General features: G+C 46.1%; 1 protein-coding gene across 3 annotated transcripts in view; it reads right to left on the bottom strand.

Moving 5' to 3' along the window:
* Nucleotides 1–22,081, bottom strand: part of CAPZB (capping actin protein of muscle Z-line subunit beta) — a 57,120-nt gene that overhangs the window by 25,477 nt on the left and 9,562 nt on the right. For all 3 annotated transcript variants that reach the window (XR_009933903.1, XM_062507557.1, XM_062507556.1), the window contains exons 2-3: nt 16,112–16,201; nt 4,886–5,007 (exon numbers count right to left, since the gene is read on the bottom strand). Coding sequence is in view for 2 of the 3 variants with exons in the window: in XM_062507557.1 (XP_062363541.1) it covers nt 4,886–5,007; nt 16,112–16,201 (212 nt within the window). In the remaining variant the exon portion in view is untranslated. The remainder of the gene's footprint in view (nt 1–4,885; nt 5,008–16,111; nt 16,202–22,081) is intronic.

Consider the following 22,081-nt stretch of genomic DNA (forward strand, 5'->3'; position numbering starts at 1 on the left):
TGGAACCCTTTGCCCATCTGCTTGAGGCTTTTATAACTCCCATTCTGGAAACCTGCATTTTGCTTTTCATTTCCCCTTGGAGTAACCAACTTACACATATCACTGATGGCTTAAAGAAAAGCACCCCCACCCTTTCTCTCCCCTTTTCCCACTCACTTTGCCCAGCCCTTGGCTGCAGCACCAGGTCCCAGTGCTGGCCACAGGGTAAGTCTTTTTCTCAGCAGCTCTTTGTCACTCACTTCTCAGAAAGGCAGGGGGGGGCTGACACCTGTTTGATGCAAAGCACAGAGCCCAGGCTCTGCTTTGCTCCCTTCACTCCTCCCAGCCACATCTGACAGGAAACGTGAGACTAGGAAAAGTGGAATTGTTGTGTCACATCCACCCCAGTGATGTTATCAGGTCATGATTCTCATCTAAGGGCTGTGTCCAGGGCTGGGACCCTCACCACAAGAAGGACATGGAGGTGCTGAAGAATGTCCAGGGAAGGGAATGGAGCTGGGGAAGGGGCTGGAGCACCAGGAACAGCTGAGGGAGCTGGGAAGGAGGCTCAGCCTGGAGAAAAGGGGGATCAGGGGGGACCTTGTGGCTCTGCACAACTCCCTGACAGGAGGGGACAGCCACAGGTCAGGCTCTGCTCCCAGGGAACAGGGACTGGAGGAAAGGGAAAGGCCTCAGGCTGGGGCAGGGGAGGCTGAGGGTGGACCCCAGGAGGAATTTCTTCCTGGAAAGGGTGGTCAGGAAGAGGAAGGGGTTGCCCAGGGAGGTTAGGAGTCCCCATCCCTGGGGGTGTCCAAGGAAGGTCTGGACATGGCACTCAGAGCTCTGGGCTGGGGACAAGGTGGGGACTAGTCAAAGCTGGACTCAATGGTCTTGGAGGGCTTTTCCAACCTCAGTGATTCTGGGATTTTGTGATTTTAAACAGCTGCTTAAAATGTGGTTACTTTGGAGGGGAGTCAACAGACACAGGATCCCAGCTGGGTCAGGCTGGAAGGGCTCACAAAGCTTCATCTGGTGCCACCTCCCTGCTTCAGCAGGGTCAGCCCAGAGCACAGGCACAGGATTGTGTGAGGATGGGTCTGCAATATCTGCAGTGAGGGACACTGCACACCCTCTCCGGGCAATGTGTCCCAGACTCTGTAAAGAAGTTCTTCCTCGTGTCCAGGTGGAACTCCCTGGGATCAGTCCCTGCCCCTTCCTCTGGTGTCACTGCTGGGCCCCCAGAGCAGAGCCTGGGCTCTGCTCAGAGCCCTCCCTGCAGACAGGACAGACAGGGATCAGGTCCCTTCTCAGCTCTTTCTTCATTCCTTTACCTAAAATCTCTGAAATCAGGGAGAGATTGATATAAAAATCCCCCTGGTATTACCCCGATGCTCCCAAATAGCTCAGCTACTGCAGAGGGTGAGCAGAGAACTGCAGCACCACTGAGAGATGCTCCAAGTGCAAACACCAAACCTTTTCCCCTGGCTGCAGAACAGGATGGAAGGGGCAGCCCACAACAGACCCTTCCAGCCAACAGCTTGTGCCATTTTCATCCCATTCCAGTTGGATCCAGCAGCAGCTTTGCCAACAAAAAACCTCCTAACGCAGCCCAGTATTTTTTTTATTTTTGTGGAAATGCACTCACAACACATTTAAACACTTAACTGGAGGCTATTTGAAGAAAGACAGATGGACAAGCACTTAAATTTCAAAAGTCAGACCTCTAATTTCCCCAGAAGAGAATGGTTTGTGTTTCAGTTAACAGGTTTCAGTGTTGTTGGCCCCAAATTCCCCATAAGGATTCCATTTAACGGAGTGATCAAACACACTTCGAGTGGAAATGTATGGACAAAGTTAGGGACCTTGAAGTCTAATATTAAAAGAATAATTAATAAAAGCTCTGCCTTCACAATGTGGATTCCAGGACTGTTTGATATCCTTCACAAACCTTTGTTATTCCAGGAGCACTCACAGAAGTACCTGTGAGACTCCCATAAGCAGGATTTGATAATATGAAGAAAATAAAAAGTAACTATTTATGAAGATCCAAGGAGACTAAAAAAAATCCACCTTCTAGTCTGACCCATGTTTGACATGGACCAAACCAAGTCTGTCTAAATATAAGGAAAGTCTAAACTGTGATGGGCTAAACATTAGGATATTCATTTCCCGCAGCAGCTTTTTTTTCCAGGCAAATTCTCAGTCAGATTGTAAAGCCACTCAAAAAACCCAACCCTATAAAACTGGATTCCCAGTGAGAAAATCTGACTACCCAGCCCCACCTCTCCTGCTTAAGGACAACGAGGCTCAGTTGCCCACAGAATGCTTTGAAATCCTTGGATTAGTGCTAAAAGAAATGCAATTAGCAACCTGTGCAATATGAAGAAAAGGTGTTTAGTTCGGAATGTGCAGGAGTTGGGGATGCAGCATGTTGCAGGAAGGGAATAAGACTCCCTGGGACTTCTAATAGAGCATGTGGTTCTGAAAAATGGCTGTGGAAAAATCAAAAGCTTTTAAAAGCCCAGTGAACTCCTCGGTCTTGGCCTAATTGATTAAATTAGTGTAAGAGCCACTTCCCAGTAACAACTGCAGATTTTATGAGGTACGAAGCAGTGTCTGGACACAGGCACAGAATGGGATTAACATGCACAGGGCAGTGCTGCAGGGGTTTCAAAGGCTTCTGCTGTGTGCTGAAGGAAAGAATTTACTTCATGAATCAGAGCTGGGACCAATCAATTCCAGAAGGAAGAATCACTTCAACCCAGAACTGAATCAAAAGCCTTAGGAACAGGATTCTTTCATGCCAGCAATTAACACATGGTGCCTGTTCTAGAGGAACAAATTAAAGAGCTTTTCTGAAACCTCATTACTTAATAAGTCCTGAAAATTTCAAAGTGATTTTAAAAACAGAATTCCTCCTACTTACTTGTAACTACTTAATACCTTCTCAGAAGAAGATGGAGCAAATTTCAGAGGCAAGAGTGACACTGACCTTAGAGGAAGGGCTGTCATGTGCCCTAATTAAACACAGGAGGGGTTATTAGTGATTGCACAATGTCCCATTACTGTCTAACCAGTGCCTTTTACAGTTCTCTGTGTCCCTGGTGATTGATGTCCATGTAAACAGCCTGAGCAGGATGCAAAGGGGCTGAAGAAACACCACAACTTCAGGGAGAAAGCATCTCTTGAAAGATCCACACAAAATTCAGGATTTAATCCCTCTTCCTGCACCTGCCAGAGGGGCTGCAGCTGTGTGTGTACATCTAGTGGGGGGCAGAAGCTCTAAACTCCTATTTTATCTACTGATTCAGAAATTATTAAATTCAAGTAGCTGCTAACATGGATCTGACCAGCTGGGACACACAAAATTAATGCAAAATGCTTTTAGAAGGCACCAGGCTCTTCTGTAGAAGGCTGGAATAGTTTCTAAATATGAGATTAGTACTCTAAAGAATGTGAGGGACACTCCAACTTCAGGTCCTGCTCACTTGTTGGCACCCTGCAATAAATTCTATTTGAAACAACTCATTGGGATTTACACTCAGCCACAATCCAGAGGCACTGTCAAATTCTGCATCCACTCTCATTCTCCATCTCCTGTTTCTAGGACAAAATGAATCTCAGTATGTTCTCTGTGTAAATCATCCACACACAGATGTGCTTCACATTAGAGAGGGACCTTTCCTGCAGCTCAAAGCAACTGAACCAGCTCATCTTGAATCCTTTACAAGCTCACCTGCTTCTGCAGTGATGCCTGAGCCAAAGAAAAAAGATTTATTAAAAAATATTTTCTGAAATTCTACTTTGAAACACAATTCTTGAAACATTTCAGGCCAGATGAATGTAAAACACTACATCAAATCTACACAGAGCAAAGTGAGATTCTTCCTGGAGATAATTCCAAGCACTAAAATGTAAATTGTGACACTGAAGCTACAAGGAGAGACAAGTGGAAGCCTCAGAGTCATCCCCTGAAGCAGCAGGATGGCAGAGCTGGCAATTCAGGGCAAATTCAGGAGATGAATGGGGTCGTTACCTCACAGCCCAGCACCCTTCGTTAAGGGAAAGAATAAAAGTGCTGCAGGAGTCACAAAGGTTTCTGGACTGTAAACTCATGATTCTTAAATTAAATACCTGGAACTACGCCATTGTCACTACAGCCAGTAAGGAAAGTCAGACAACGTGAGAAAGTGAAGGGATGATTAAACATCAAGTAAAAACACCATCCTAATGGCAAGGTTAGAGGAAAACACATTAAAAGAGAGACTGTGTTTAATGTGGCAGCCAAAACACTGAAACCTGATTGCACCATTCCACTATTGTAGCCCCTCCCACTTCAAAATTAATTATATTGTAATTATACAGAGCTTACAGGGTTTGAATATTTTCATTGTTTCTGTCTACAGTCCTCAGAATAGATCAGCTATTTTGGTAGAAGGGGATTCCTTTGGTAAAAGCTTGGGCCAAGATTTTCAAACAGAACTAACGACATTGAGTCCAAAGTCAGTCAATTCCTTGCAAAACACGAGTGAAAGAGCCTTTCCCAGCTGGCAAATCCACCCTGTTTTGTACAAGCTGAAGATGATTTTGTTTAAACCCACAGCTTGCATCATCTCTTTTCTGTCAGTATCCATTCCAGAGATTTTGTAACTTTGCAGTGGTCTAATTTCCTATCAAGGGCATTTCGGCTAGAGAACTGACTGGTTTTAATCTAGAATACAGAAAACAAAGAGAAATACATCAGTCACCCCCCTTTAGCAAGATAACAACTGCCCATTTTGGACTCTGAATCTTTGAATGACTGTATTTTCTTGGATGAAAATAAGAGGGAGAAGGGCCTGCAAGACCTGCACATGGATGTCACTTACAGAGCAGCAGCCAGCCCCAGCTCTGGCTGGGAACTCACCTGTACGAGTCCCCATCTCTGTTGTAGTCACACAATAGATAATCTTTCCCTACCACCTTGTCTCGTGCAATCTTCAAGGGCTGATCCACAGAGGAGAGGAGATCTTCACACAGGCTTGGGACCTGCAGGGTGGGAGGAAACAACAGGGAGGGGAGAGAGGGCAAAACATTAAGGCTGGAAGGCACTGGCACCTCTAAAAACAGATTTTATCATTAACAGCCCACATCTGTCCCAAAGCCAAAACTCTTCAAGAAATCACCTCACTTACAACACACCCCAATGCTCCCACCTCAAATAATTCCAGATTTCATTTCCAAACCACTGGTGTGGTCCAGCACACTTCAGTACACACACACTCCATGTTCACTCTGTGCCCAGGCTGGCCAGGGAAGCAACTGTCCAGGGCTGATGGATAAAGGTAAATATTTACAGTGGAGTGGGAATGAGAGAGCTGCTGAAGGAACTCCCCATCCATATGCTGGAGTGAGCTTTCCCAAGCTCCCACTCTGGGTCACTCAGAGCAGTTTCCAGGCATGTAGCCAAGCATGACCATGCTGGCTAATGAGAATAAACATGTCTGTGTGTGTGCACATGTCAAACCCAACACTCCTCCTGCATCCTCCGCAGTTTTCCATGAATCCAGAACCCCAACTGCCTCCCTGCCCTGCACATGGACAAAGGCAAGCTCTGCTTCCAAGCTGGCAGAGGGGCCGTGATGTCCTGCAGGGACAGGAGACTCCGTCTCCCTGCACACATTTCAGGTAATGTGCAGCCCTGTGCCCCAGCCCATCCCAGGGAGCATCAGTGATCACTCCTGCAGTTGTTATCAAACAATCAGTGCATCAGGTGTTCCCTGCTGGAACAACAATCCAGATTTCACTGCAAGAGGAATGGACTGAAGCAAAATACCCTTTCCCAACAACACAATAGGATCACAGGACAACTGGTAAGTTTCTGAACAGACTGGTAACAATATGCTAATAAAACAAGAAAGAAATAAGCAGTGTGGAATCTCTTCTACATTCCACTCTGCATCATAGAGATGAAAATCTGACTGAGAGTATGAGGACAAAAGGCAATCAAAGGCAAAATTAATCATGAAGTGATGAATTCATAACTCCTAAGAAATGGAAGGGCAAGGGAGGGAGGAATAAAGAAAACATGGAAATGTGCTTTCTTTGATTCGGTGAATGGATTAGCACCATTTCAAAGGGAAGCCGCCTAGAGGAGAAAAAACAAATTTGGGGTGCAACAGCCCCAAAACTATTTAAATGAACTGGATGGGACAGAAGAGATCAAACTGCCTGTAACAAAAACATTCCTAATCCCAAGCACAAGGCACTAACACACAGATGATGACAGTCAGAGTGAGCAGGGACACACATAAACCAATGTGACTGTGAAAGATTTTTTTTAAAAAAAAATCCTAAATAGAAATGACAGACTGTGACTATCCCATACCCGGAAGTGTCCAGTGTCACATTGGACAGGGCCTGGAGCAGCCTGGGATAGGGGAAGGTGTCCCTGCCCATGGCAGGGGGGGCACTGGTTGGGCTTTAAGGTCCCTTCAACCCAAACCATTCCACTGCTCTATGATGGGACCAGCAAGTGATGCAACACCTGACCCATACAATCAATCTTTAAACACACAAAATATCAGAGGCAAACCAAGACATGGTTGGTAAAGTGCTGAAAAAGCTGAAACATTCATTTAAGTGTTTCTATTTTGGTCTCTACAGACTGTAATATGGCCACAAGAGAGAACTGCAGAGCCCAGACCAAGAGCAGGGCAGTTCAGGATTTAACCCAGCTCAGGGCTCTCACAGGAGTTCATCCTTTGGTACCTGCAGGCCTGGCCGAAGAGGCCTCAAAATCACAACAGTCCTGGGTAAACAGAAGTAGACAAGCAGCAGCAGCTTTTAGGGAAGTTCTTCCTTTTCCTGAGACCAGACAAATCAAATACTTCCCAGAGCTGATCCAAATCAGCAGTGTCATGGCACAAGGTAGGTGAAATGATGTATCTGTGTCTGTGAACAGATCTGGTTCCTCTCTGTCCCTTCCTTCTCTTCCCCATTAACCATAAATTTTGGGTTGATTCTTCAGGCTGACAGCACCTCAGTGTGCCTGCTTCACCTTCAGATCCAGCAGAGCCAGCCCAGAGCAGCCCAGCACAGGGAGCTCGATGCAGAGGTGACCAGTGGAACACATCCCCTGGCCAGAAACCCATCAGCACAGAGAAATGTCCAGGAACAGACTCCTGGCTCTGACCTGCCTTTGGGATGAGTAATAGTGATGAAAACAGAATTGGGGAAAGTGGCTTTTTCCCAGCCTCTGTTTCCACTCTGTTTCTTTGGGAACAGCCTACACTATATGTGTAGTAAGGGAGCACGAGAGGCCTGGCTGTGCAATCCTTCAACCCCAAATATCCACACAAAGCGTTCTCACAAGAAACCCCAAACCTGAGGCAGAGTTCTTTCCCCTGCAGAAAAGCTGAATTTACAACCCTTATAAAAAACCCCACACAGGTAGCTTCTAGATTTAACTTTCTTTTAAGAACAGCACATGCCTGGTGTGGGGCTTCTGCAGGGCTCAGAGTACAGTCCCATATTAACTAGAAGGAACTTGTAACCCATTGTTTTTTTAAGATGCAATCTACTGAACTAAACTTATCTGTGGATGATTTGGTAACAAATATTCAAGAACAGGGTCTCTTTCCCAATTTCTGAGGGCTGTGGTTATTCCTACATCCATAACAGTGACTGAATTATATCACACACTTACTAGAATATAAAACTGCACTGTATTATAACCCTCCATTGGAAAACAAGATATATATCCCCTGTCTCCTTGGTACAGACACTCCACAGCACTTCAGGCAATCTACTCTTTTTCCCTTCTCGTCTTTCAGAATAAAACAGAAGAAAACCCACTCATCTAGTGCAGAAATATTAGAAAAATTCTACAGTATTTATAAAAAGAACAGATATTCTAAGCCAACGGAACAACTCGTGTAATTCTAATTACTGGAAAAGCACCCAAGTGTGGCACAGCTACCTCTAAAAAGTAATTTTTGTATCATTTATTACACCAACTGTACTTCCTAAGAATGAATTTACAATTTATGTGCACTGCCTTTCCTCTTCTACTCTTGAAAACAGCTTACAAAGCAAAGGCAGTAACTTGAACAAAGTAATTTGCAGCTTTAAACACTTCAGCTTTATGTTCATGAGACTTTGATTCCTTCTGAATTTAGGTCCTTCGGATTCTTTTCCACGTCAAGTACTGTGTCTTACTAAAATATGTAAATTACTGTTGTGCACATTCAGACTCTTGCAGAATTCAGTTTATCTTCTGATCCCAGCAAAGGCAACTGATGTTTTGAGTTTTCAACCTCCAACAGTGGCTTTACGTTGTTCATTTTTCTTGTTAAGGTGGTTTCAGGTTAACTGAAGAGCCAAAACTCACTCAGGTGCCTGAGCACTTATCTATGGAAGTCATTACATGTAGTATTTGCACTTTAATTTAGAAACACAAAAATTAAGGCACTCCTCAGGCCAAACTGAAGCAGTGATTGTGTTCCATTCATCACCACATCACAAATAAGTGTCTCTGTGATGCAAACACTGGAGGATGAGGTTCTTTTATAAGCAAAGACTGTTCTGACACAATCTTTTCCCACTCTAAGCACTGCAAGGTCACGTGCAGAACACAATCTGCACCTTGTATCTTCAGCTAAAGGCCAGCATTAATGTCACCTGGCCCTAATGCACCCTTGTTTCCCCAGATCAGCTCTCAGTCATCTCGTCTGGTGGCTCTGGGTACTCAGGAAGTGAGACCACCCTCAGGGTAAATTGGAAAGAAAAAAAGACTAGTATCCAGGGCTTGGCCTGGAAGAACAGCAGTATCATTCAGAAGGAACAGGGCATGGTGTTTGGGGGATATTCTTTTCCAAGGAGATACACAAAGGATGTGTGGTGCACAAGAATGAAAACCTGCATGAGAAAGTGAGGGAAATGTGTCAAACAAGGATCCTGTTGTCCTTCCTGTGTAACCAAATTCTCCAGCAGAGCTGCCCAGGTATGTGGACAGTGCTTTAATTAAGGCAACTGCTCTGCTATCAAGACAAATAATCACTTGTGTCAAAGTGGAAACCATACCCTTTTTGGAGTTGCTAAGCTCAATCATTCCTTCTGGACTCACTTCTTCCTTCAAGGAGCGTATTAGCGATTAAACAATTGCTTCTGGATTATTTTTGAAAGTATTTTTAAACCACTACCTAAAAACAAATTCATAGAGGAAAGAGGAGTAATATCTCAGTTGTCCATGTCTGACAAACAGTCCCCATCCTTGCTTTGACCACAGTGAATTGCACCAAATTCTGCACTTCACATACTCAGGACAGGCAGTATTTTGGCTGTGTCCACTCCAGTTGAGTACACCCAGGTGGCTGTTTTCTTCTGTAGCCTTGACTGAAATGTACCACATCTACCACTGAAATAGCAACATTTCTGCTGTAGCAGTCCTAAGAAATAGTCTTTTTCCATGTTTACTAAGAGTTCAGCATTACTGATCTCCACAGGAACTTTACACACAGGAAAACTATGCTAAATGCAACAAAATTAAGATTATACATTTTTTTCCTTAAAGAAGCAGAAGGAACAGCTTCAAACTGGAAGATATTAAGTTCACTTTGGAAATGAGAAAGAAATTCTTCCCTGTAAGGGTGGGGAGGACCTGGCCCAGGGTACCCACAGAAGCTGTGGCTGTCCCTGGATCCCTGGAAGTGTCCAAGACCAGGCTGGACAGGGCTTGGAGCCAGCTGGGATAGTGGAAGGTGTCCCTGCCATGGCAGGGGTGGCACTGGGTGATCTTTAAGGACCCTTCCAACCCAAACATTGCTACAATTCTGGGAAGATGAGGCAAACTTCAATTAGCCAAGGAGCCATTCAGATCCATCTGTGTTTTGAATGTGCATCTGCAAGGTGCAGATATCTGAACACACACGTGATGAGAGGTTTTAATTAAGAGCCCCACCCCACCAGGAAGGTGAATATTTTTATCCCATGTGAACTTTCAACATTAAAGGATGACAGAGGCACTGCTCCCACTCAAAACACAGAAGTGCCCATGGAAGCTCCCTAACCCTCTCACAAAATAACCCTTCTGGCACACCTCCAGCTCAGATCCTTCATCTAATAAAACATTATTCTGATGTTTTGGAATCCTTGCACAGCCTCAGAATTTCCTGTTCCTGCAGAAGGCAGGCACGGCCTAGTGGATGTTGTGGGAACTCAAGAAGGAAGCCTGGCTCCACTTATCTTGGGCCTAAAACCACCAGGAAAGTCACTCCCACAAATCCACCCAGTGCTAAACCTTTATTTCATCCATCACAGGTCCAAAGGCCACACAGTCATCAAGCTTTGCTTATGAAATGACACTTAAATGGACTTTTGTGTTCAGACAAGACATAATTGACACTGCAAATGACACTGCAAACACTCAGTCACATACTTGCACTGAATACCAGCACTGCAAGAATTGCCAAAACCAAAATTTAAGCCAAATGAGCTCTTCTGGAGAAAGACAGATGTTAACAAGGTTGCAAATCCAGGTTTGTCTAGCTAACTGTGTCAACAGCAGACATGCCACATTAATTAGAGAATGTTTTAATTCAGCTCCAGGAGCTACATTTAAAAGGGTGACAACCATTCATAAAACAGAATCCTTGGCTTTCTTCCTGCGCCTTGCTGGATAAAACAGGGCTTTTGCTGGATTCCCCTTCTGAGAAACAAAAGGCAGCCATCTGGCAGGCACAGCCACAGTGCCCTGGGCTGTGACTGGTGACCTGCAGGTGAAGGCTCCTGTATCCTATTACCAGTCCCAGGAGACATCACAGAGTATCAATATCTTGGGAAGTCCTGACTGTTTGTGCCAGAGTCCAGCTGGGGTTGGAGATATCCAGCAACAATTTAAGGATATGAAGGACATGCTCTCTCCAGTGATATTTCTCTATCCCAGCTTTCCACTCCATCCTCTAAAGAGGTTAGGGAGGTTTCCAACTAGGATTCATCTTCACACACACTCCCTTCAGATGATATTTAAACAGATAATTTTAAGAGCCTCTAACACCAGCAGTGCAGTGACAGGAGCCTGGAAGACAAAAAGGCTTAAAAATAGAAAGAATGAGTGATATAAGGCCAGAATTGAAATTCCCTTTTTCAATCTCATGCAAGGAAGTGGGGTTGCTAGCTCTAAGCCAAGCATCACTTTAACAATTTACATATATTAATTGCTATCTCCAATTACCATCAAGATATCCAGAGGTAATCTTCACTACCTGGAAAAGCTCCTGCTTACAGCCACTCCCCAAATGGAAAGACTGGCTCTCAACCACCATAAATTTATTCAGAGAGCCAGAGCCCCTTTCCTTAGCCAATAATCCTTGTGTTAGAAACCTGCCTGGCTGCTGGGAGCTCATCCCACAGGTCAGCAAGTCCAGGCAGAACAGCAGGTCAGAGACTCAGCTTTGAGCCTGCAGGGCTGTCAAAGCACTTCTGCTTCCACTACCTTCTTTTTCAGCTTTCACTGGATCTGATTTTTTGTTTGAAACATCTTCCACCCTCACCAGACGCTCAGCTGGCCATCTGCATCCAATTATTTTATCTCTCCCCACAATGCTGCACAGTGCTCAGGCTCCTCGACTCCAAACACAAAAAGCTCCAGTCACATTCTCATGTTCTTTATGGTCTGTGCAGCCTAAGCAGTGCAGTTTGCCTGCGGGTAAATTCTGTAGCTTCATATATCTTCAGTGACTGAAGGCATGCAAGCAGATTTGGGACTTGCCTGGAGCTCCCATGAAGCAACAGCCTGAACTGTGTGCAGATATTTCAAAATCATAAGTTTCTACATTTTAAGATTCATCACTCTGGGATTTTCTAAAAAGCAACACATTCTACTAAAAATACTTCAGTATTCCCCTGTGATGAGAAAGGAGAGCTGATCACTTCCCAGATCTTTAATTGCAAACAGATAACCAGCAAACTTATGACTGCTGTGTCTATAAAGAACTCTCACTTTAATTCCTCCATGGCAGCATTACTTGGTTCTGTTCTTCAAGAAAGCTTTCACTTTTGGGAGTGACTACTGCTTCAATACCGGAGAGGAGAGAGGGGAGAGGGCTATGGCTGTGAGCAATCCTCCCTCTCCTGACGGGCCTGTCCATTCTGTGAGGACCATTTTCTGTCCCCACTTCATGCCAGGCATCTGATTTTCCTGAGTCAGCTAGATTTTTCATCTAATTTATATTATACACCCAGGCAAACATCCAAATTAAACACTCAGCAGGAAATTTGTACTTGCTAAAGGAACCTGCTGAACTTTCACCAAGACTGAGAATGCATCAACTTCCACACTCGAGTCAAAGCCATCAAGGCAATCCTGTCACAGATCTGTTACCTGCTGCACATGGCCCACAAAGACAATAAATCCAGTTTCCTTCCACCTCCGCCACCTCAGCTCTCAAAGACATGTCATTGAAGCTCTCTGAAGAAAATACCCCCAAAGGACTCTGGAGGCTGTGACCCTGGGCACCACTCACCCACCTTGTCCTGTGCTGCCCAGGTGTCCTAGGAAGGGACCCTCCATGGCAGCACTGCACAGAAGCTGATCCTTCTTTGGGATTTCTCTTGGAAAAAGCACAGCTAAAAGTACAGAGGGCTGACTTTCTGTACAACTGACCTGAAGAGAAAGAAAGCAAGGAAGACAATTGCCATGGATTGCTCTGACCTTTCAGAATGAGCTGCTCAGCCACATGGAAAGGAACTCTACCAGCTTCCCTCCCTCACACCTCCTGCCACTCACTGTGACCTTCCTGAGCTAAACAAAACCTCACTCAACTGATCCAAGAGCACATTTCCAACCAGAGAGCACCCTCATAGTCCCCTTTCCAGCAGGAGATGAGAACAGATGTGATTCACAACAGGGCTCCATGGCAAGCACAGTGAATGGGCAGCAGCAGCTCCTGGACAATGTGAGGCAATAAGGAGGTGACACAGCATTGATGTGACACAGTTAACATCTGAACTAATGCTCCAAGTGCTGTCACTACACACAGAATAATTTAAGTTAGAAAAGACCTTGAAGTTCACCAAGTCCAACCTTTGAGCTGGAGTATCTTCACAAGAGCAGTTCAATCACCTTTCTCTCTCTCCTCTTTTGGGGACTTCCTTTCAGCTTGGACTTGGCCCACAGGTAGATGCTCCAAGGCTCACAGTTTCCAGAGAAGCAACATAGAAAATTATTCCCATTTAAATTAGTTGTCCTTAAAAAGGTATGTGCCTACAGCAAACTCAATCCGTAGAGATTCAGAAGTCCTCTTGTACATTCTGACAGCCTCCGAGTAGTGTATTTACAAATAATGACTAATTGAACCCCAAGCACAGCATTCCATGCCAAGGCCCATTTCCAGCACCATGCACAGCTTCTTTCAGGCAGGACTTCTGGAGGGCTGTGATTGACAAGGTCTCTAATGAACTCTAATTGAAGCCTCAACAGTCTGAAAAACCCAACAACAGATGTGGAGAAAGGGCAAACCACAAACAGTTTTGCTAATGAACGGAAAGTGTCTGGGCTGATGAGGGCCAGTGACCCAAAAATTCTCTTCTTCCACCCACCCTTTTACTTCATGTTCAAGTTTGGGCCATTTCCCTTGTCAGCACAACACTTGGGGGCAGTCATGGACAGTCCTGGATAGTCCTCCATGTGTTCAGCTGGGGATCAAGATGCTCTTTTATGAGCTACAAGCAGCAGAACATGGATGAAGTAAGAGGGACCTCAGGAAAAGAACTTAGTGTGGTTATCCTTGCCAGCAGGAATATCAGCCTAGGAGTGGCTTTAAACTGCCACAGGGCAGGGTTAGATAGGATACTGGGAAGAAATTCTTCCCTGTGAGGGTGGGGAGGTCCTGGTACAGGGTGCCCAGAGAAGCTGAATCCCTAGAAGTGTCCAAGGCCAGGCTGGATGGGGCTGGGAGCAAGGTCCTCTCATGGAAGCTGTCCCTGCCCATGGCAGGGGGTGGGACTGGATGAGCTTTAAGGTGCCTCCCAACCCAAACCATTCTGGGATTCTGGAAAGGACATGCCAGCTTCTTACTGTGTTAGTCTTGGAAAACTCTACATACAATGACATTTCTAAGCCATCTTCTCTCCTTTCAATGGATTTTAAGCAAGAAGCCACCATCACTCTGGAGATCAAATCCTATAAAAAGACCATGACAAACTGAGCCACAAACAGACTTTAAGTAATACCCTAAACTCCACACCAAAATTGACACAAGCCTCTGCTTCACTCCTACCCATTGTGGCAGTGGACTGAGCAAGGAAACCCAGCACAGGAAACCAAGAAGTTAGGGTGCCATATTTTACAATTCTCCCCCAAGTTTAATGAACCTGCTCATGCTCATCGTGCATTTGGAGTCTACCCTTTTCCTCAAGGAGGTTCTTGTCTGCTAATGGGACAAGCAGCAGAATCAAAACATCAAAGGTCTGGATGAAATTTGCCAAGAAAAGGTCAAAAAACTATTTGCTCAAGTCTGGCTCATCATGTTTCTGGAACTATTACAGGTGGCAGAGCACACACTGCTCTTGTCTAACCAGTGGAGACCTGAGGTGGTGAGGTGGAGAGTGGCTGCAGAACAGGTCTACAGGTGTCTCAACAAGAAAGGAATCGCATTGGATTTAACAAATTATTTCATCTCTGCCCCAGAGGAGGGGCTGCAATGCCTCCTAACAAGCACCAAACTGGTCTGGTTCATGTTACACTATGAAAAGGAGCCCAGGGAGCGTGTTGCTGATGGAAAGCATGTAGAGCACTAATGAGCACCATCCAAAAGTAATTCCAGCATTTAGAGGTACCCAGCAATTTTCTGAGTCATTAAAAAAACCTCAGACCAATTACGTAGTCAAGCTTACCAGCACTCCCCAAACAACTCCTTGTTTTGAGTGGTCCTGGTAGCTGCTCAAACCCCAATACCCACTCAGTTCTCCCAATTTCATCACAAAACCAACCATGTCACACCAGATCAGATCAGAGATTTAGTTACTTGTGTCCTACCTCCATCAACAGCCACAAAAACAATGCTTTAAGTTGCCAAGAGTTTTGGGTGCACAGATGTAGCCAATTACTAAATGGTTTCAAGAGAGAAATAATCCCTTCCTGCAGGGAATAGTTTCTTTCCTGACCCCCCCAAAGCTCTCTCACCTGTACCTTGTCTTATGTAAGTAAAATAAATGTTTAGAGTTTGATAAATTTAAGTCAGCCACAACTTTTTGACCATAGCTTACCAACACCAGCCTTAGAAGCACTTCCCATCCAAACCTCTACCTGATGAGCAGCTGCTCTTCTGCACAAATTTAGAAGCTTAGGTCAGAAATAAGCCATGTATTTAGACTGGACAATAGAATCCAGTTTTCCCACTAGCAGACTGTAGAGATTAAAACCATATTTCAGTAATACCTCCATTTACTCCAGAGGCAACTGTGCCACACACAGTTTCAAGGGACAGCTGGCACTAACCAGGTTATTACAGCCCAAACGTGCATCACAGGATGTGCAACTTGTACTGAGCCTTGAAATCCTTCTTAAGTCAGTTTTCTTCCCTAGCAGTGTGTAAAGGACAACAAAAGTTCCAGGGACAAGCAACAAAAAAGGGTATCAGACACAAGATGCTCAGCCAGGTTTGGTTTTTGACACTAGAGTGTAGAACATCTGATAGAGCACAAATTAAAAATAGATTTGGGTGTTCTCCAGATGCCCAGTCAGTCTCAGCAGTGTCTTCGCAGCAAGTGGGGCAGCACAGCCACTGCACCTCTCAGAGCTCCACAGAGCAGGCTCATTACCTGCTGGATACCTGGAAATAATACCCAGGTACAAGGGCCTACATCCACCTGTACACACTGTCCCAAATTCAAACAGCAGCCTCAAACCTGGCACCCGTGGGTGAGTTCATTAAAGAGCTGCTAATGACCCCTCATCCCTAAGTGTGCCTGCACACACAGCCCCAACAATCACGTGGATTCCTGACATTGCTTGGCCAGTAGCTGTTTGTTCAACCTTGCCAAAAGACAAGGGGACAAACAAAGCACCACAACTTCGAGATGCCCCAGAAGAAATTCTTACATAGCAGGCCTTTGGGACAACCACTTCTTGGGGACAGCACCCAGTACTCACCAAGTCAATGAGGTCACTGAGATTCTTCTCTATCTGCTGCGGAGGCAGACGCCTCATCAAATCCAAGGCACAATCCAGCTGCTGGTCACTCTGCAGGAACAACAAGAGCCTTTGGTCACAAGGTGGACAGGAAACAACACACAGCTCCCAGTTCTCAGCATTGATACAAGTAAAATTCATTCCATTTGATTGGGGATTATTGACTTGAGTCCAGTCCTTACCTCACCAAAACTGCTTCCAATGTTTGTGTAAGTGTTGAATGCGTTGTTTTTGTGCACAATCTCAATAATAACCTGGGTTAGGGAACTGAAAGTGCCTTCTCCAAAAGTAGTTTTAACACTTCCTCATTTGCACTGATGAGCTTGAGATAATCAGCATCCAAGACAAACTCTGTTCCACAACAGAGCTCCCTCTCCCCTGCAGCTTTATCAGAAAACCAGAATGAAACATGCATATAAAACACATTCCATTATTTCCTTCTTCCTTCCAAGAGCTGCCTGTATCTAAGAAATCAGGGATGTAAGTTATTTAGAGCTAACACAACAACTTTCTCCAAAGGGCTCACTGTAACTTGTCTCACACCAATTCTGACACAAAAAAACACCCTTAAACTCCACTTCAGAATCAGAAAATATGCCCTAGACACTTGAGGAGTTGAGCCACAGTCCTGACATAACCTTTAGCTGTCCTTTCCATCAACAGACACAAACAGACACCTTCTTGCTGACTTAACAGCACCCAAAATCTGGACAAGTTTCTCTGATCCCAGGTCAGGTGAAGCACAATCAGTTTGTTTTCACTGCTCCTCCCCTCCTTTTTCTCTTTGTCATTTCCAGTCACCCAAATCCTATGAGCTGAGGTTTTATTTCACCTTCCCATGTTCTGTAAAGCTCCCAAAGTCTTATTTAAAAACAGCTTCAATACTAACACAGTTCCATTATCACATTATTCAATGCAGCAGCCCCCAGGACAGGGAGAAACAGGAAGCCAAGTTTCCTGCAATTAAGCTAAAGGTGTGGAATGAGGGAAGGAGGGAGTGCTCAGTTCAGTGGACATCCATTAGGAAGCTGTTCATTAGATGGCCAGGGGAAGGGAGCTCCTCACTTACAGCTACTGAACTCTCAGACCCCAAGGACAGAGACTCTTTAGGTGGCCTGTACTTGGTCAGGCAGGGATCTCTCTTCCCAAGTATTGTCTGTACCTCCTGCTATCTCTTGCATCCAGGAAGGAAACCTGGCACATTGTCACAGGATTGTGCTCCTCACTTGTAGATCATGGGAACATTTAGGGAAGTGCTCAGTCCTCCTCTGCCAGCTGGAATTGTTTAAAAGACAAAAAAGCCTAGGGAAGGATGTAAAAAAAACACCACTAAAGCTGCAACCCCTGAGTAAGTATTTTACAGGAAGGCAAACTGAAAATAAAATACACTGCATGGAGGAGAATCCACACTTACAGTGTTTATGGACTAATCAAGACAACCTGGAGTGACCATTTCACCCAATATATTCAATAACAGCTGTAGAAGACATGAGCAGGATTGCTGAAGGCAGAGATTCTCCAAGGGGTTCAGACACAGCTGTCATACATGGTTGTGTGCAATGGAAAAAACAAAAATATGCAGGCACATGCAGTGCCTGGTACAGTGTAGTTCCCCAGTACCCAGGAGGTAAAAGCAAGGCTGAGCAGCAGGACTCCCCAGTTTCTCACAGAGCATTTAGGTAATTAAACAGCTTTCCAACAGAGCTCTTAAAGCATCAAAATAAAGGCAGGTTCTGTTGCAGTTGTGTCCCTAAATCCATGGGTATACAGTCACTTTAATACAGCATAAATCCAGCTGGAATGGTCAAAAAGGCAGCACAAAATGACAGATTACAGCTCAAAGTGGTACCGGGGTACTGGAGACATCTGGTATGACCTATTTCAGAACTGAACATAGAAGTGAACAGGACCTTTTGCTCCTGGTTCCTTCTCTGCAGGTGAAGATTTCAAAGCCAGGTGTGTGGTCAAACCCAGCCTGTGGCTCCAGCCTCTGCCCAGCTGGAGGAGATGGAGCAGCTGCAGGCACTGACACACAGCGGGACAGGAAGCATGTCCCAGGTGCCAGACCAGCAGCACATGGTTCCCTGATCTTCCAGGTGAACATCCCAGGGATGTGCTGCCACTGCAGTTTTGAGAGTGGCACTGGACAAGTGGTACTGAAACCCCCAAAGACTTCACACAACTGTGTGAGAGGAAGGTGCTCTGGGAGAACTCAGGACATGTCATCCACCTCTCCAAACCCCACCTACTTCTCTCAACTTCACATGTCCTGGATTTCCACTTGCTTAATTCTTCTGTATAAAATCACTGAAGACCAGGTTTCTTAGCAGACATCCAAACAAAACATTTCCATGGAATTTTTGTCTTTACCCAAGAAGAGGCTCCTGAAGCCCTTCTCTCTGAGAAGGTGATCAGACAGGCTGTCTCCCAGGCTGGGCTGCTCCCAACGCCAAGCTCTTTGAGCTTGCAGGACTTAACAAGCTGAGTGTTTACTTGAGAGGTCATTTTCCACCATTCCTGTTTCATCCAGCCCAGAACCTCCTGTGGAGGAGCAGGGAGTTCAGACAAATTCTAAATGAAGTTTTATTACAGCTGAAGTCACTGAAGGATTTAGAGATCATAGGAATCTCAAAGACTGAAAATATTAGCTTAGATGAAAGCTCTTTAATAAGTTTCCTTTCAAGGTGTTTGCCTATCTAGAATCTCCACTTAGGCACCTGTTATAGCATTCCCATGGTACTACCCCAGGGAAAAGGGTTTTGAGGATGTCTGTAGCAGTTATTTTACAGCTTCCTTTGTCTGAACCTCTTCTTTTTGGTCTCTTTGCTGTATTTAGCTTATTTCCAAAAGAGAAACCCTCTCATAACAGCCACAGGTCTCCGCTCATCTGGGCACTGTGTGTTAAAGCTCAAATAAAACAGTGCTGAAAATTAAAAAAAAAAAATTAAAAACCACAAACAACAAACAAAAAAACCTGCATAAATATGCAATTGTAAAGGGGCACAGCTGTGCATCTTGATTTTAAAGGTTGAGTAAAGACAGATGACACTCAATGCAGAAAACACAAAAAAACCCAGGTAGTTACTATAGGTACGGAAATCGCAAAAAATGAAACAGGCAACAAGCCGGACTTCCTTTTCACTCCCATTTGCCATGTGTAAAGCCCAGAGCTCCTTGGGGTGAGGAGCACAGGAAACAGGGGTACAGGAGCTGACCCAACACGACACAAAGCTGGGAGCAAAGAGCTGCTGCTGCACAGCCCCTGCCACCAAACACAGCCTGCAGCCCTGGCAGTCACCCACACCAGGGCTGCGGCACCCCTGCGCAGCTCCTGCACCCCTGCGCAGCTCCTGCACCCCCTGCACAGCTCCTGCACCCCCTGCACAGCTCCTGCACCCCCTGCACCGCTCCTGCACCCCCTGCGCAGCTCCTGCACCCCTGCTCAGCTCCTGCACCCCCTGCGCAGCTCCTGCACCCCCTGCGCAGCTCCTGCACCCCCTGCGCAGCTCCTGCACAGCTCCTGCACCCCCTGCACAGCTCCTGCACCCCCTGCACCGCTCCTGCACAGCTCCTGCACCCCCTGCACAGCTCCTGCACCCCCTGCACAGCTCCTGCACCCCCTGCTCAGCTCCTGCACCCCCTGCACCGCTCCTGCACAGCTCCTGCACCCCTGCACCGCTCCTGCACAGCTCCTGCACCGCTCCTGCACCGCTCTGGGCACCCCCTGCACCGCTCCTGCACCCCCTGCACCGCTCCTGCACCCCCTGCACCGCTCCGGGCACCCCCTGCACCGCTCCTGCACAGCTCCTGCACCCCTGCACCGCTCCTGCACCCCCTGCACCGCTCCTGCACGGCTCCTGCACCCCTGCACCGCTCCTGCACGGCTCCTGCACCCCCTGCACCGCTCCTGCACCCCTGCACCGCTCCTGCACGGCTCCTGCACCCCCTGCACCGCTCCTGCACGGCTCCTGCACCCCCTGCACCGCTCCTGCACGGCTCCTGCACCCCTGCATCGCTCCTGCACCGCTCTGGGCACCCCCTGCACCGCTCCGGGCACCCCCTGCACCGCTCCTGCACCCCTGCACTGCTCCTGCACCCCCTGCACCGCTCCTGCACCCCTGCACCGCTCCTGCACCCCCTGCACCGCTCCTGCACAGCTCCTGCTCAGCTCCTGCACCCCCTGCACCGCTCCTGCACCGCTCCGGGCGCCCCCTGCACAGCTCTGGCCCCCGATCAATGAGCTCTTCTGCACCAAGAGACACATCCAGAGCCTCTTCCAGCTCCAGCAGAACCAGGAACACTTCACTGAAGTGGCACCTGTTTGCTCTTTTCAACCAGCACACTCTCAGTTATTCTGAGTTACTGATGAGTTACTACAGGTATTCTGCATTTTAAAAATACCTTTACACATGCTTTTGACTACACACACAAAAATCCACAGGCTTTATTCCCAAGTTTGGGAATGGATAGTTCTCCACTGCCAGTTACCTGAGACTTAGCCTATATTCCATCTTCCAGAAGGGCTTCCACAAACTCGCAGCTCTCCCCATCCCAAGGCCATTCCCTTTGAAAGGACATGAAAGACCTCATTTAAAGCTCCTGGCCTTTCAGTCAGCAGTTTATCACAAAGCCCTGTGGATTGAATCTCCCTTCACACCTCTGTTGGGACACTCCAGCTCATCTGACCCTGTTATTGCTGAGCATACACAGAGCTGGGCAGTGTCCTCAAACAGAAACCCAGGCTGGTTTCACTTCTGTGCTCTATTTCTGTATTAATCCCACTCAGAGCAAGCTCCTGAGCCAAGAGCTGAGACAGCTCAGTGCTACAGCAGTGGGAGCTTCTCCCACTTCAGCCTTTCACTTGGGCCACCAAATCTTTTCCACCAGCAAACCCAGTACAACATTTCCATTCCAGGCATGATATCTAAGTACCAACCCGGACTTAGAAATTACTGCAGTTGAAAAAGCCATACACCTGATATGACAGATAAAAATCTTGGAGACACTTCACACCCAAGTTTTACCCAGACTGTCATCTGAAAGGTTACCCAAACTCAAAGTACAAACAGCATCTCAGTGTTCAGACAGCAAAAACATAGGGTAAAAACCTCAGAAGACACTGCAACCAGAACATCTGCAAAATGCCATGCAATCCAAAGTAATCACACATCAGATCACTCTGATCACTGGTCAGTTTGCAGGCAACATTTCTCTGTAAATTAATCCAGGGCCAAAGCAGGCAACAACAAATGACTCTCTTTCCTTCCTTTCAAGCTGCAGACATACCCAAGATTGTAAATCACATTATTTCCTGTCAGTTCTCCCAACAGGAATGTCTGACTAATGTTTCGGCTTTGTGGTACTACAACACTAAGTTTTTTTTAATTGAAACAGATACCCAGCTTCCCCTCCTGCTTGTCATTTTAATCCCTGCCAACTTCCAGAGCTCCAAGGGCAGAAGACTCCCTTTTCCAATTACATAACAGGATAGTATTACTGCTAGAAGCTGCAGCAAGGGTTGAATTATTGTAACCCTTGGGTAATAAAAAGTACAGTAGTATGTTAAGTTGCAGGGTTCCCTTCTCAGCTGTCAGCATTCACATTTTAGGATATTAGATGGGAAGGGGAATAACTGGCTGACCTGGGAAAGCCCAGAGAAGTTCTGCACTCATGACGTTTCCATCAGCTGCACATATTCCTCGCAATCTGTTTTTCCACATTATTTTTCCCTTGACTATTAACCCTCCTCTGGCAGATCCTATCTAAAACCATTTGTAATGGACTCATAAATCACAGCTTCATGACAGCAAGGTGTGCTGGGGGAGAAACAGCAATAGCACAGTAAGGAAACAATCAAAGGTAATAAAACCTGAACACAGACTCTGCTGTGGACAGTCATAAAAGGTCAAAGATGATTAAAAAACAAGGCAC

This window comes from Cinclus cinclus, chromosome 23, assembly GCF_963662255.1.
Source record: "Cinclus cinclus chromosome 23, bCinCin1.1, whole genome shotgun sequence".
Lineage (NCBI taxonomy): Eukaryota > Metazoa > Chordata > Aves > Passeriformes > Cinclidae > Cinclus > Cinclus cinclus.